This window comes from Tyto alba, unplaced genomic scaffold (genome assembly GCF_018691265.1).
Source record: "Tyto alba isolate M040663 unplaced genomic scaffold, T.alba_DEE_v4.0 Super-Scaffold_41, whole genome shotgun sequence".
Classification (NCBI taxonomy): domain Eukaryota; kingdom Metazoa; phylum Chordata; class Aves; order Strigiformes; family Tytonidae; genus Tyto; species Tyto alba.
Genome location: NW_024881317.1, coordinates 18,838,257 through 18,851,974, shown reverse-complemented (window position 1 = coordinate 18,851,974; position 13,718 = coordinate 18,838,257). Strand labels below are relative to the sequence as shown.

The 13,718-nt window shown below is 44.1% G+C and overlaps 1 protein-coding gene across 2 annotated transcripts in view; it reads left to right on the top strand.

Annotated features, from left to right (window-relative positions):
- The first annotated feature begins 1,706 nt into the window (after positions 1–1,706).
- The window catches only part of RORA (RAR related orphan receptor A), a 374,860-nt gene continuing 362,848 nt past the window's right edge, over positions 1,707–13,718 (top strand). Inside the window, exon 1 of one of the 2 annotated variants that reach the window (XM_042804082.1) lies at positions 1,707–1,977. In XM_042804082.1, coding sequence (XP_042660016.1) covers positions 1,809–1,977 — 169 coding nt within the window. In that variant the 5' untranslated portion in view covers positions 1,707–1,808. The remainder of the gene's footprint in view (positions 1,978–13,718) is intronic. The other variant, XM_042804084.1, reaches the window with a different exon arrangement.

Genomic DNA, 13,718 nt, shown 5'->3' with positions numbered 1-13,718 from the left:
GGACCACCTCGCTGCGCTCTGCAGATTCCAGCAAGACCATGCCAAAAGGCTGCAAGCCTGTCTGTGCCGGCATGTTACAGCGTACGGATGGGACACTCCCCACAGCCTTGAGATGTACCACTGAGAGCAAACTGTACTCCTGCCTCCCTCTTCCCTTTTCACTTGCTCCCCCTCCAAGCCTGCTGTCTAGGAACAGCTTCAATCGGGCTTGAGATGGTTTCATTTGTCACTGGTGAAAAACATTGTAGCCTTTTGTGTCCATCCCCCAGGGCTTCCAGGCCTGCCGTAACTGAATACTTAGTAATCGTCAAGAACAAGCACTGGTTTACTCAATGGGCAAGGTCTGTAAGTCCAGCTCTGACCTCAGATTTATTTGTGCCCTGAAAATAAATGCGGAATCATTCTTAATTCTACTCTGTCTTCTGCAGCCTCTCCCCATCCCTCTCAAGTGGAGGCAGCCAACAGATAATCAGAACTATTGTGTTTTTTTTCCAGAAACGGGTAATTGGAACTTCAGGACCTCCAAATCAACTGACCCAAGACTCTACCCTTCCACTGAAAGAACTATCAGCAGTGCAAGATGTAATCCAATTTGTGGACAAGCTCCTGGGGTGAATAGGTCTCATGGTATGTTTCACAGCTGTTTGCAAGCAGCCGCCATTAGTGACAGAGCAGTGCAATACTGGTGGTTAGACTGCAAAATGTGGATTTGTCCAGGGTTTGCCTCCGAGTTTCAGCAGGTACCAGCACCAGCAGTGTTGAAGGCTGTAGCAGCGGTCCTGGTCGGCAAAAGGTGGCATATCAGCTGCTCACACATGATCGAGAACTATTTGGAAAAAGCTTGTATTGCTTTCAGTATAAATACTGTGATTTAGTCTACTCAGGCCATGCTTCCAGTCAGAACAGTCAAAGCAGACACCTTTAGCACCCTCTGTGCAGGAGGCAGTAGGGCTGCAATGGAGCATGGCCTCTGTTATACAGGAGAGATGTGTTCTTCACCACACTGTTCGTGGCAGCTGCTACTTTATTTTAAAATTGGGTAATGGACGAGTTGACCATTACTGAGACTCTGAACTGCTCAAGAGTGCTTGCAGAAGTCAGACTGGATCTGGAGGCTTTCTGACACCTTGCTAGTCACCTTTTGTCCTACGTCAAAGCATACTTGGTTGAAAGAGAGGTTTTGTCTGACATGTCGCCTTCTCCGGCTGCACGGCTGCTAAAGGTGTGGGTCTTGAGACACTTAATACAGCTGGCAGCTTCTGATGCCGCTTCAGCTGAAACAGCCGTGGGGGGAAAGCTAGCCGTGTGGAGCAGCCCTTCCTGCCAGTGCTGGGGCTAGGGGTGGGAGCTCCTCGTGGGCCCGGCGACCTTGTTGGACGGGCCTCCCGCGGCGCGTCGAGCCGTGGGTCCCAGCCCAGAGGGAGGTCGGGCTGGCTTCCCGCCCGCCCTGGGCAGCGGCGGCCCCGGCCCCGACCCCGACCCCGACCCCGACCCCGGCCCCGCTCGGGGGCTGCAGGGGCAGCGCGGCGGCTGCCGCCCGGGCCGGCGCCTGTGGCGGGCGCGGGGGCCGCGGCGGAGGGCGGCGGTGCGGGGCGCGGGGCCGGCGGCGGAGCGCGGGGGGTGCGGGGGCGGGGGGGTGTGCAGCTCTCGCTAGCGCTGCTTGTGGTCACAGCCAGGCAAGCTCACATCCCATCTGGATCACGCTCGCGCTCTCCCTTCTGCTTCCCTACCATAGAGTTGCGCTGGAAACAGAAGATAGAGGGAGTGTAGGAGCTCGCCATCTCCAAGCGATCTACATTGGGAAAAACATGGAGTCCGCTCCGGCAGCCCCCGATCCAGCAGCCAGTGAGCCGGGCAGCAGCGTCTCCGAGGCGGCCGCCGGCGCCAGGGACACCCCGGTGAACCTGGAGCCTGCCCGGAAAAGCGATGCGCCGGCTCCCGTCCGCAGGCAGAGCTACTCCAGCAGCAGCAGCAGAGGTAGGGAGACTTGGGGAAGGGGGAGGGGGCCGGGGGAGTGGGATCGGGGGGTGGGTGGGAATAGGAAGAGGGGGGTAAGAGAGAAGGGGGAAATGCAGCAATTTAATCCCCAGGTTTATTGCTCGTGCTCGTTGGAGCCGCGCACGCAAACGAGCCACGCTTGTACCCCCTGCAAAACCTTGCAAACTTTTATAGCTTCTTTTAATTGCTGCAGGAGGAGGGACAAATGCAATGAAAATATTGAGCGGTGCTTGGTGCTTTCCTATCTCTCTCGTTTATTGCCTGTGGTATCCGGATGGGTACTGTGCCCCTGGAATTACATAATTTTATAAATATATAAAGCAACAGCAGGAGTATTGGGATTCAAGGGAACAAACTTTTAAAGCTGCAGTGTCCTTCCTCCCCCCCATTTTTCTCCCCCTCGTCTGTCTCCTTTTGACAGTTTCTCAACTGGTGTGCTGTGGCTTGTTGTGAATGGGGGATCTGTGATTAAACAGGAGATGTGCGGTTTGCGGGTGATTTATTCACTCTCTTGCGCGCTGTTTTCCCTTAATTCATTTAAGTGTATCTTAAAAACGATCTCCTCGCGGAGCGGATGATCGCGTAGCTGCCGTTGTTTCTTGAAGGTGCACAACTTCCCCGAGGGTCTCTCTGCCTCCATGGGTTCTCCTTCGCTCCCCGCCCTCCCCCCGGCCCCCGGCTAAAACGCTGCAAACAAACTACAAACCGACCGACCGAACCCCCCTGCCCCTGTCGCGGAGCGCCAAGCCCCGTCCTGCCTCAGATTGCGCCTTTTAGTCGTGCGGGGCAGCTCGGAAGGTGCTGAGGGCGGTTGAAGTTTGGCGTCAGCTCGGTCGTGCCCGAGCCGCCCCGGCGGCGGCAGGGCTGCGCGCTGCCCGCGGAACGGCGCGGAACGGCGCGGAGCGGGCACGGCGCGCTCGTCCCGGCTCCCGCCGCGGGCACGGTGAGGGGCGCCGGCTTCAAACAGCGCCGGAGTTTGCCGAGACGTGCGAGAGGGAGGAGGCTGCCGCTTTAATTACTTGTAAATAATTTATGAAGCGTTGCTCCTACAAGAGGGGGAGCGCGCTAGAGAGGCTTCGCTCGGTAAAACCACTCGGTGATGGGTAAAAATTAATTAAATAACGCTATGTAATAATACACAGGGCTGTTGAACGACGGGCGGCGAAAAGTACGTGCCCGGCGGGAGCGGCAGCCCCCTCGGCGGCCGCCGCCGGGGCTGGGGCGGCGATGCCCGGCCGCCGCCGGCGGGGAGACCGTCTCTCCTCGGACGGAGGGATTTTTGGTTGTAGGTTGGAATATGGCTGATCATGTGTTGGCTTGTGTTTTACAGTATTTTTCCCCTTTTGGCCACACCCCCCCCCTTCCCAGGCAGCTTCCCACTCAGGGAATCCGCGTACAGTAAAAGCCATCGAGATGACACACGCCGAAACATTTAATTAGAGGCGATTTGCGAGCAGGGAGCGCGCAGTTAGGCGGATGCCGAGGCGAGGAGGAGCGGGCTTGGCCGGAGGAGGCCGGGTGGCCACGGGCGGGTGTGCAGGGAGCGTTTGGCTGCGCGGCGTATATTTAGAGCTTGCGAGAGTGGATTTGGAATGCAAGCGCCTTATGTAACGAGGTTAATCAGAAACACTGGAGAAAATTTCCTTAATTTGTCGGGGAGTTTTCTGGATGTTTGCGGAGCGGCCGTAGTTCGCGGGTGTTACACAACGCGCCCGCCGCCCCCCCGGCTCCCCCGGCCGAGCGCTCCGGCGGCGCGGGCAGATGGTGCTGCCGGGGAGCGGGGCCGGCGGCGGGGAGCCGGCAGCCGGCCCCGGCGGGCTTGGGGAGGGGGGAACCTCGGGATCCCATAAATTATGTAACGCTCGGCTGTCGTTTCTGGATGGATGCGAAAAGGAGGAGGGGGCGAGGCGGGGGGTGGGGGGGGGTGCGGCTGGGAAGCCCGGGCGGCTCTGGTGGTGAGGGTGTTTTCTTCACGGTCCCGAATTGTTTAGGCTTTGGTACTGCTAACCTGCTGACCCATATGTCCCTCCTCCCCCGGGATTAAATACGGAAGGGGGAGGGGGTCAGGCCCTCGCAGGCCCACGCAGGCCCACGCGGGCGCACGCTGACACTCGCTCAGGCTCTCACACTCGCCGCACGCAAGCAGGCACGGGGTTATGTAACAGTCGGAATGAAAAAACGAAGGTCAGTGATGGAGGCATCCGTGTGCAGCACAATAGCCAGCGCGCCTGGTGCTGTGGCTTTGCGGGCTTCAAAGTGAAATAAAGCTCCCGGCAGTAATTGGCGTGTGGTTTTGAAGGGCTTGGGAAGGGAGAGGGGAGAAGGAAAAGGAGACTGGCAGGGATGTGAAAAAAAGAAATGTTTGGGTTTTTTCGGATGATGTAATGGAGTTGGCAGAAAATACACGTCTACTCCTAGAGTGCAAACACTAAGAGAATCGGAGCTGGCATTCTGTGCTAATGTTGCATAAATTAGCGTATTGGAAATAAATTGACCTACACACTACACAGCCAGCTGATTTCACCTTTCTAATAGTTCAAACCTGAAGATACAGAAACATACAGGAGAACATGACAACATGAACGTTTTGGCCTCCTTGAAATCAGGACTTGATGGATTAGGCGTTAGGTGTCCCAGTAGACTTGTAGCTTCTTTTTTTTTTTTTTTTTTTTTTTTTTTCTTTTTTAAAGTTACTGAAATAGAATTTGATTTTTTTTTTTTTTTTTTTTTTTTTTTTTAAATACAGTCCTTTATTTCTTCTGGCAACAGTGTGACCTTAATGTGTGATCAGTATCGGTGAAATTATTTTTAGAACAGCTACCTTATAAGCTCATATGTTCAGCTGTGTTTTGGGTTCAAGAATTTACCTGTTTGGGTCATGATTCTCCAATGTGTTGTAAGCTGGCAGATCTGGACTCTCGTGCAATCTGCATGGAGGAGTGATACAGGTACTTAGATATGCGTACACATATACAGACCTTTCTAACTGTAAAAATCCTTATTTTTTTCACGGGGCAAACCTTTTAAAACACTAGAAATATTTGTTTCATATCCTTTATTTTCATAGCTTCACCTGCTGCAAAGCTGCTTTGATACTTCAGAGTTTGTAACAAGCAGTTTACTAGGGAGTGAAGAAAAATTGGAGAAAGGGCTGTTGAGGAAGTAGGGAAAGTTTGCTGTGGAATAAATTCTTAAGTCAAGCTTTAGCTATTCTAATGCTAGCATTTCAAAACACCCTATTCCTTGATATACAAACATATTTGGAGCACCAGATACTTACATAACTCGATTTTTTATTTTGCTAAGGTTTATGCTGTTTGTGATGCTGTGTAGAATATTTAACTGAAAACAAATTCATGAGTTATCAAAATCATCTTTCAAATGGAGAATTGTTAGTAGATTTATTTAATATATGGGAGCAGGTATGCATACCTGCCTGTTTTGGAAAATTACCTGCAGTCTGATATCAAAACTGATCGTTAGAAAATTGACACGATACATGGAAAAGCAGGAAATGGATAAAAAGCCCGGTTTCCCCCAAAAGGATATTTTTACTGCTGACACTAATTGTTAAGGTTTTTCTAAGAGCAGTCACTGTCCAGCAGGTTGAATTTCAGTCCGTGTGTGTTCTGCAGTGAGGGTTTGTGGTTTGCCATGGTTAGTAAAAGGAATGTTTCACTCACCAGCTCTGGCCCTGGACCGTGACTGTTAAGTTACTTGGCTTTGCAGGCTTTGACATCCATGGAGTTTTCCCCATACTGCACTATAAAGCTTAATGTTCTACTAGTCCCCTTAGAAATAGTCATAATTGAATAAACTATAGTTTAACAGAGAACTGTTGTCTAATTAAAATTGAAAAGTATATACAAAGCTTTTTATTCTGATAAAAAATGTTCTGTTTTTTTTGGAACTGAGCTCTTGGTCTCGGTGGTAAGTCAATAAGAGAGAGAATGTCTTGCTGAAAAAAATTAAAAGGCAGCTGTTACATCACTGGAATATGCTGTGTGTAAATATTTTTATTATGTTTCGTATTTAATAATAGAAAGCTGCAGATATGTAGGTGCTTGTTCTTGTTTTCTAACTGTTGATGTACTTGAGAGTATTTGCTATTTTCCAGAAGCCTTTGAAATTTATTATTATGTCATCTATTCAGCCTGATTCTTCTGATTCTTGCTCTGCTGGTGGATTGGGGGGGGCTTGCTTTTTGTGTTTTGTTTTAATTTGGGTGGTGCTCCGCAAGTAGAGATGTGATATCTTTAATAGTGACATCGGTAGGTCTGTGGTGTTCTTTTCTTTAAAAAACCCTTTATTGCTAGATTTTCTCCATTTCTGGATTCAGGCTATTCCATGGAGCACAGTTGCGGTACAAAATTTCGTGTGTTGTTTTCAAGAGGACTCTGAATTTTTTAAATTTGGATGTTTTCTGTAGATTCTTTGGGTTGCCTTTGTCATCATTGAGGGCTATTCTGCATGCACCGCTGATTTAGTCCTATTTTGGTAAATGATATGTGCTATGAATCCTTCAAAGGACAACATTGTTTTAAATGTTTGTAGCATAGGAGCACTAATAGCAGCAGTATGTTGTTCTCTTAGGAACAATGCAGTTCTCTTATTTCAATAAACCGTAACCTATTCTCTTATTTTATTTGCTTGAGAAACATCTCAGGAGCTTATAAACCAGTATGTAAATACTGTTATCATTCAACCAAATGCTGTAATTTTACTAAATAAAGAACATGTTTTGTAATGGAGATTAACGGGCTGTGTGACAATTTCAGTTTTGGGTATAGCACTGCATTTGAATGGAAAGGGCAATTTCAGCTTTGGGAGGTTGTCTGATTTTTTTTTTTTTTCTTCTAGCATTTATTTTCTAAGCTACAAAAATGTGTGTTGGGGAAAATCTGGAATGACTCAATTGATCTCAGTGGATTTAATCTGAGAGCTATCCCAGTGAAAGAGAGGGGAAAACACCCAACCTAGTTTTAAATTACTGTGATATATGTATCACTCTTGAAATTAATTCATGAACAGGTGATCCATTCTCTGCGGAAATATTTTTAAGACCATGTTTTCACTGCCAAACAGTTGCAGGGGCAGGTGTGAAAAAAATAAAAATAAAAAAAAATTGGGGGTGTATCTAAAAGCACTGGCAAGTCTAGGTGCTGAGTAGCTGAAGGTTTATTTACAGACTCCATGCTTCCTTGCTTCTAAACATGAAGCAAAGAGGCAGTAGTTGGAGGCAGCAGTAGCTGGTGTCAGGCACTTGTGGAAGGCAGGGGAAGGGAAGGGGGAATGCTGGGACCAGGTAGTTTACAGGGAGCTGATAAAACAGAACAATACACTTGATTTATGGCCTTCCATTTCTGTACTGCGAGGCAACTATCACCTCCTCGGCTGTCTGTCCATCCTAGACCTTTTAGCCATAGGCACCTGTACCATCAAAGACTTCCCCTCCTCTCAGTTCCATGGGGCAGGATGTTATGGGGGGCAAGCACTGGCTGCTTCTCAAATGGAGCTGAAATTTTTTTTCTGTTACAGTAGACTCACACCTAGACCTGAGCTCGCTAGGGAGATTCTGTAGTTTTCTCAATTTCTGTAGCTTTGGTAAAGAGGAAGTTCTTACAGGTAAGGTGTTGGAGAAACTTTTGGATGTGTGGAAGCTTCCACACTTCATATGCAGGTATCTGCTGTCTTGTTTTCTTTTCCTCTCAGTCTTTTTTTTCAAGTATCTTGTGTTTCACCTGTTGCTGAGGCAGTCTTTGTAGCCCTGATAATCACTTCTGGAAATGTGTTTTACAGAGCTGTTAATTTTAAGGTTATATATACCCACAGCTGGCAGATAATTCATGCCTCCTTACCTGAACAGATTCTTACAGATATGTAGAGGAGGGTCTTGCAGAACAGAGTCTAAATCCTCTACTGTCACTAGATCCATGTTACACAATTCATGTCATAAATGGACCAGACTTCATTTTAAGGGTTAGCTTTTTTGGCCCCAGTGTTCTGATAGGAGTGTCTTCTACAGCTTTATTGTCCTGACATTTAGAAATCCTCTTCTCACCTCTAACTGAGTTCGTGATCAGTTAGTTCACTTTCAAATTTAAATGTTGGTTATAAAATCTCCTTGAACTAAAAATGAAGAGGCTGGTATTGTATTTCGTGATAGTTGAACTAACATACTGTGCTCTGTTCTCTGATTCACGGTATAGCACTTAAGCATATCTGCTGTAGATGGTCTGTGTTGATAGAAACACAAGAATAGCTTGGGCTGTATGTCATGAGGAGTTAACTGTCTAATTTCTTGAATGTAAGGGTTGTGAATTATTCTTCATACTCTTATCTGAAGTCTCATCTAGGTATGTTTCATTCTCGGCAACAACCAAGCTCTTAAGAGACTAAATGTATTAGGGTGTATACTTTTATGATGGAATTGTGGGGCTTATTTTACAGCAGCTTAATCTTATAGTTTAGCCTCATTGCACTGTTCATCTGGAAGGATACCCAGGTGTTTTAAACACTATTGGGAACCATTTTGCTTATTACTGAAATCCAGCCACTTCTTGTGTGGAATCTGACAGCTGTTTAATGGTGCTCAGCCATGCTAAGCAGATCAGAACAGAAAGTGAAGAATACCATACCTGATTGAAACACTCAGAGGGATTTTAGGTACAGATAATATAATTATCTGCATTGGAATTGGGTCAAACAGCTCTATTCCTGTAGAAAATTACTAGATATTTTCAGTGGCAGTGTATGGTCAAGAAATTGGTTTGAAATACCTTCCCGAAAATGATACCCCCAGCAGTGAGATTTTCGAAGATCCTGCTGCTTACCCTATTGTGATCACCAGTTGTGGTATGATCAATGTTTTCTTCAGGTATTTCTAGATGTATTAATTGTTTGGTCCCATGCTGGTATGTGAAATCTTACAGACCAGGGGGGGTAACTGGGATGTTGCAGGTCTTGCTTTGTAAAGTAGATTCGTGTACAGTTGTGTTCTTTAAATAGTGAGTTGCACTGCTGTATGTGAAATGTGCTCATCTTCACAGAGATTTTAAAAAGGGTGTAGGGGATTTGCTGACTCTAAGCCAGTAGAGGATGGGGGAGGCGGGTGTCACAGTGTTTTCTTTTGAGGATATTGGGGAGTATGGGGAAAACATGTAGCTCTTTTCCAGTTGTCTTCAAGTTTACTAACTATATAATCTAGCAAAACAGCGTATAAACAGACGAGCTGTAAAGGAACAAAAGTTAAAATTCACGATCAGCTGAATGTACATAAATGTTCCCGTAATCATGACCAACTGCAGAGTCTTTCATTTGTAATTTAATCTAATAATTTCCATGCACTTCTAAAAGAACACACTATGAAGCTGGCAACTTCTGAGAAATTGCTGTGCTGTTACAAACAGCATTTGAGCTGGCATTATAACAGCATGATAGGTAGTGAGATGGAGAACAAAGTTAGCAGTTGAAACTGAGCTGAGAGAAATTGCTAGCAGAATGTGAGAAAGCAGAGTTGGATTATGATAACCTCCCTTGTAGAATCAAATTAAACCTTTTTAAAGGTTTTATTGGTTTTTAGTTTGTAGTTGTACTATGTATTTACCTCACATGGGTACATGAGATTAATGAGTCAGGTATAGTGATCACGGAGTGAAAAACTGTGGTGCTGCTGTTCTTTTTAAATGTTTCATTTTGTCCAGGCTGTGGGATATTTACAGCATTAATTGACAATATGTCTGTGTGCTTTGGTTCTGCAACTGTTCAGATGGATTGAAAGTGTTTAATATACAGAAATGACAGAAACGAAAACTCCTGAACGCCTAGAAGAAGACTAAACAGAGCACCCCTCACACCTGTTTCTTTATTACTCACATAAAAATCCTTAGAAAGGGCATGCTTGTCCAAAGAGGCGGTTTGTGTGAAGAATGGTGAATATATGGCCAAGAAGACTGCAGCTGGCTTTGAAAATATGGCTGAAATACAAAATGAAAAAAATAAAAAAAATCAAAAAACAGAGGTAGACCATTTGGCATAAGTGCTATCAAGTATGCATCCAATAGCATTGCCAACTCCTCACATATGAGAGAGGAATTTTTTTCCATAGTTATGTAGAAGTGTATGCCATACACTTCTGAAATACATATATATGCAAGATTGTAGACACCATGGGGAAGACTTAAATTATGTATTAGTAGAGCTTGACTTGACTGTTTTGGCACTGAAGCAAGGTCTGTTCGATACAGTCAAGGATACCAAGGCCAAGGCTTGTGAAATACAGATTATAGGTTTTCTTTTTTTCCTGTCATAGAAATGTGAGAAGTAGGATTTCCCCTCATAGTTTCTCTTCAAAGGTAGAGGTGGGAAAAAAATGCCATTTTATGAACTGATAGATGACTTTGCCAAAGTCTCTACCAAATGTAAATTAGTTAGAGGGCTGTGCTGCATTACATCTGTTAACTAGGCAGTTAGGGCAGAAAGGTAAGGTTTAAACTATTCCTTTGAAAGAAGTCTCAGAATTTGGTAAGACAGGCTAAAATACAGCTTCTGTTAATACTTAAAGTCAAAAGCTATCAGCATAAAGCATCTTCTAAATCCTGTGTATATTAAAAATAAAATAAAACGAAACCAATCTCAAAGGAAACTAGGGCATATAAAAACCCTCTTCTCTCTCTGCGTCATACTTCATTTGTGTAATCTTCAAGAGAAGTCTTGTTAGTCATTTGTGTTGTCATTACAGAAGTTAGGAAGGGTCCTTTACTGCCTGGGTTGTTACAGAGAGGCCTTTTAAAAATTCTAATGAAATGTAGTCTGAACTGTTAACATCTGATGTTGAGTCATAGTGTTTCTGAGATAATACACGTGAAAGTAAGTCTGCTAGTAAAAGCACAAAAGCAACTCTTTCCGGGGTTGATGCTTGGAGGAATAATGGATGAAGAAATATGCAGCAGTGTGGTACTTTCAGTCTCTAAGCATTTTTGCCCGTCTGTCAATGGCCAGCAGGTCTTTACACTTTGAGAGTCTTTAAAAAACAAAACAATAATTAATTTCTAGAGATTTCATTCCCATTCAACACTCTTGACTTTTGTAATGGTATATTATTTTCTGCTAAAATCAGGTGTTTTTAAAAACTGAAGTAATCTGATTTTCGTGAACATGAATCTGCAAGAGATCAGAGTAGGGTCAGTCATATGTTAGCAGCATGAAAGCTACCCTTGGCTATTAGAGGAGTTCTGCTCTACTGGCAGAAGACTTGATCCCGTGACAGTTCATATGTGTGTTTAATACTAAGCATCGTGAATGATTCTTTTGATGTCAGTGTTACTACTTCACTGTACAGAGCAAGGGGTGTATGTGCAATAAAGATCAAGGGAGGACTGCTAGTAATCAAGAACTGCACTGTGAAATTGTTTAAGAAAAATATGAAATCCTAATACCAATGAAATTACTTTGGGAAAAAAAAAGATGAATTAACTGTTGTTTTCAGGGTAGGTAGGGCTGGGTGAATAGTTGTAATTACTTTGGCAGATATATTGTTACCCGCTATAATTTTGCTTGCAGTATCATACTCTGTTGCTGGAGAAGAATTTATATCCTGATTTAAGAACAGCTGTTAGGAGATGAGGAAGAATTTTCTCGTGTACAGAACCTGAGTCGCACTTGTCTGTTGCCGCGTATGGAATGTGTTTGCTAAGATTACTAAAAGTTTTATTTTGTAATTGCTGAAATCCTAGCTCTGTTCCTATAACAATCAAGAAGTTTTTTGTGTTTCCTGATGGATAGAAGAAAGGAGGGAAAAGGGAACAAATTACAGGGACTTACCTGCAGAAAATCTGGAAAGCTGACTGTTGAGGTGACCTGGCTTAATGGTATTTACCTCTCTAGATTTTGGCTAGTTGTCAAAACCTGTTTATGCTATCTTGGCTGCTTCTAACAGGGTTTGACTGTAACTGAATTCTCTTCCCTTTTTTGTTTCTGGGTAAATTACACTATACCGCTTCACCTCTTTGTAGAGATTCCTGGCTCTAGTTCATGATAAGTTGAAGTTGTTAATTTTTTTGACCATAATACCCCACTGAAATTACCATGCCAGGTCAGCAGTGTCCCAGAGATGCTGTAGAGTGATTAGTAGTGTTATATCCAAGGCTATGCAAAAGAACAAGGAAAGATTTTTTTTTTTTTTTTAAAGGGAAGCAAAATCCTTCCAAAATTCTAGCTAGTCATTAACTTTCCAGTGCAGTGCTTTCATCTCTTAGAAACAGGCTCAAGGCTTTCTGTCACTAAAATCTTTGGTTTCAGTTCACCAGAGAATGCTCCCCCATACAACATTCACCTTAGAGGGGATGAGGACAAAAGATTCTGGATGAAGCCAGGATCAACAGAGCAGCTAGTTTTATGGATAGCCATGAGCTTCCGTTTAGCAGTCTGTACTTAGTCCCAGTGTTGGGATTCTCTGTTCTAGCCATGTGCTGAAATCACTGACTGGCATTCCCAAGTCCACCTTCCTGTTGTTTTCAGCCCAGTTTAGAGACTGTAGAAATGGTGTGTCACAGATCCCTGCAACTGACAAATCTCCTCTGAATTTCTTCCATGTATCCTTTCTTTTCTCTTCCACAACAGAGGTTCAAAGCAGAATGTCTTTAGGGATTTGAGAGCAAATGATCACAAGTGGTGAGGTGGGAACTTGTGCCAGTGTACTGAAAATATTTTGTTGCATTGCTTTTCTCTGCACACAGCAGAACGCACACTGGAAGCAAACTCAGCTCTGGAAAGGCAGCAATAGAAAATGTAAAAACAAACCCAGAAAGGAAGTAAATGAAGCCAAAAAGGGAGCAGGGTAGTTTTGGGTAATGAACAGTAAAAGAAAGATGTGGCACTTAAGGAAGAAGTGTAATGAAAGGGCACAAAGGAAAGATGACTGATTTGGAGAATGGCCTGAAAAAAAAAAAAAAAAAAAAAAACCAAACCAAACCAAAACCAAAAACCCGACATTTAGAAAAGGACTGTGTCTATTGAGGGGAGGGGAATTTAGTGCCTTATTGCTTCTGGACAGTTAATATTTTAATATTCTGTGATCTTGTCTTTACTATGGAATGTAATAAAATAATGTATTTATTTTAATGTAATAAAATGTATTTTAGTGCATGGTGGGGTCTCAAACAGTTGCCTCTCACAGATTTGCTTCACTAGTCTATTGTTTCCAATGAGCTCTGACTAAATGCTTTCGCCATAGATGTTGTGCTAATATGTTATATGAATTATTTGTCTTATCTCAGAGCTGTTAAATTAGAAGCCCTTTCCCACAGTGTGTTAAGCAGATTAAAAGGAAAGCCTGTTTCTCTGGTCCAGGAACAGTGCAAATATTTAAAAAAAAAATAAAAAAAAAGTTGTGATCTAACAGTGGGGTAGTGGGATGCTGTGAGGAGGATTTATGTATGAAGCAAATGAATTTTGTAACCTAAATGGTGAGATAAGTTCCAAGCTTCCCTTGAAAAGGTTTTTATTGTTTTCCCTGGTGCCTTAAATCAAGGGGAAGAGTTTGGGATTGGTAGTTTCAACTAAGATATCTTTTGTTGTTGTCTTTTGAAATTAACTTCCTAGGCAGCTGTGCAGTTCCTTCTTTAAAACCTTGGCAGTGACTAAAGGAATGTTCACTTTCTGGTAGACAGTCCTGGGACAGATTTTGGACTGTTACAAAAATCACTGAACATCATATTAGA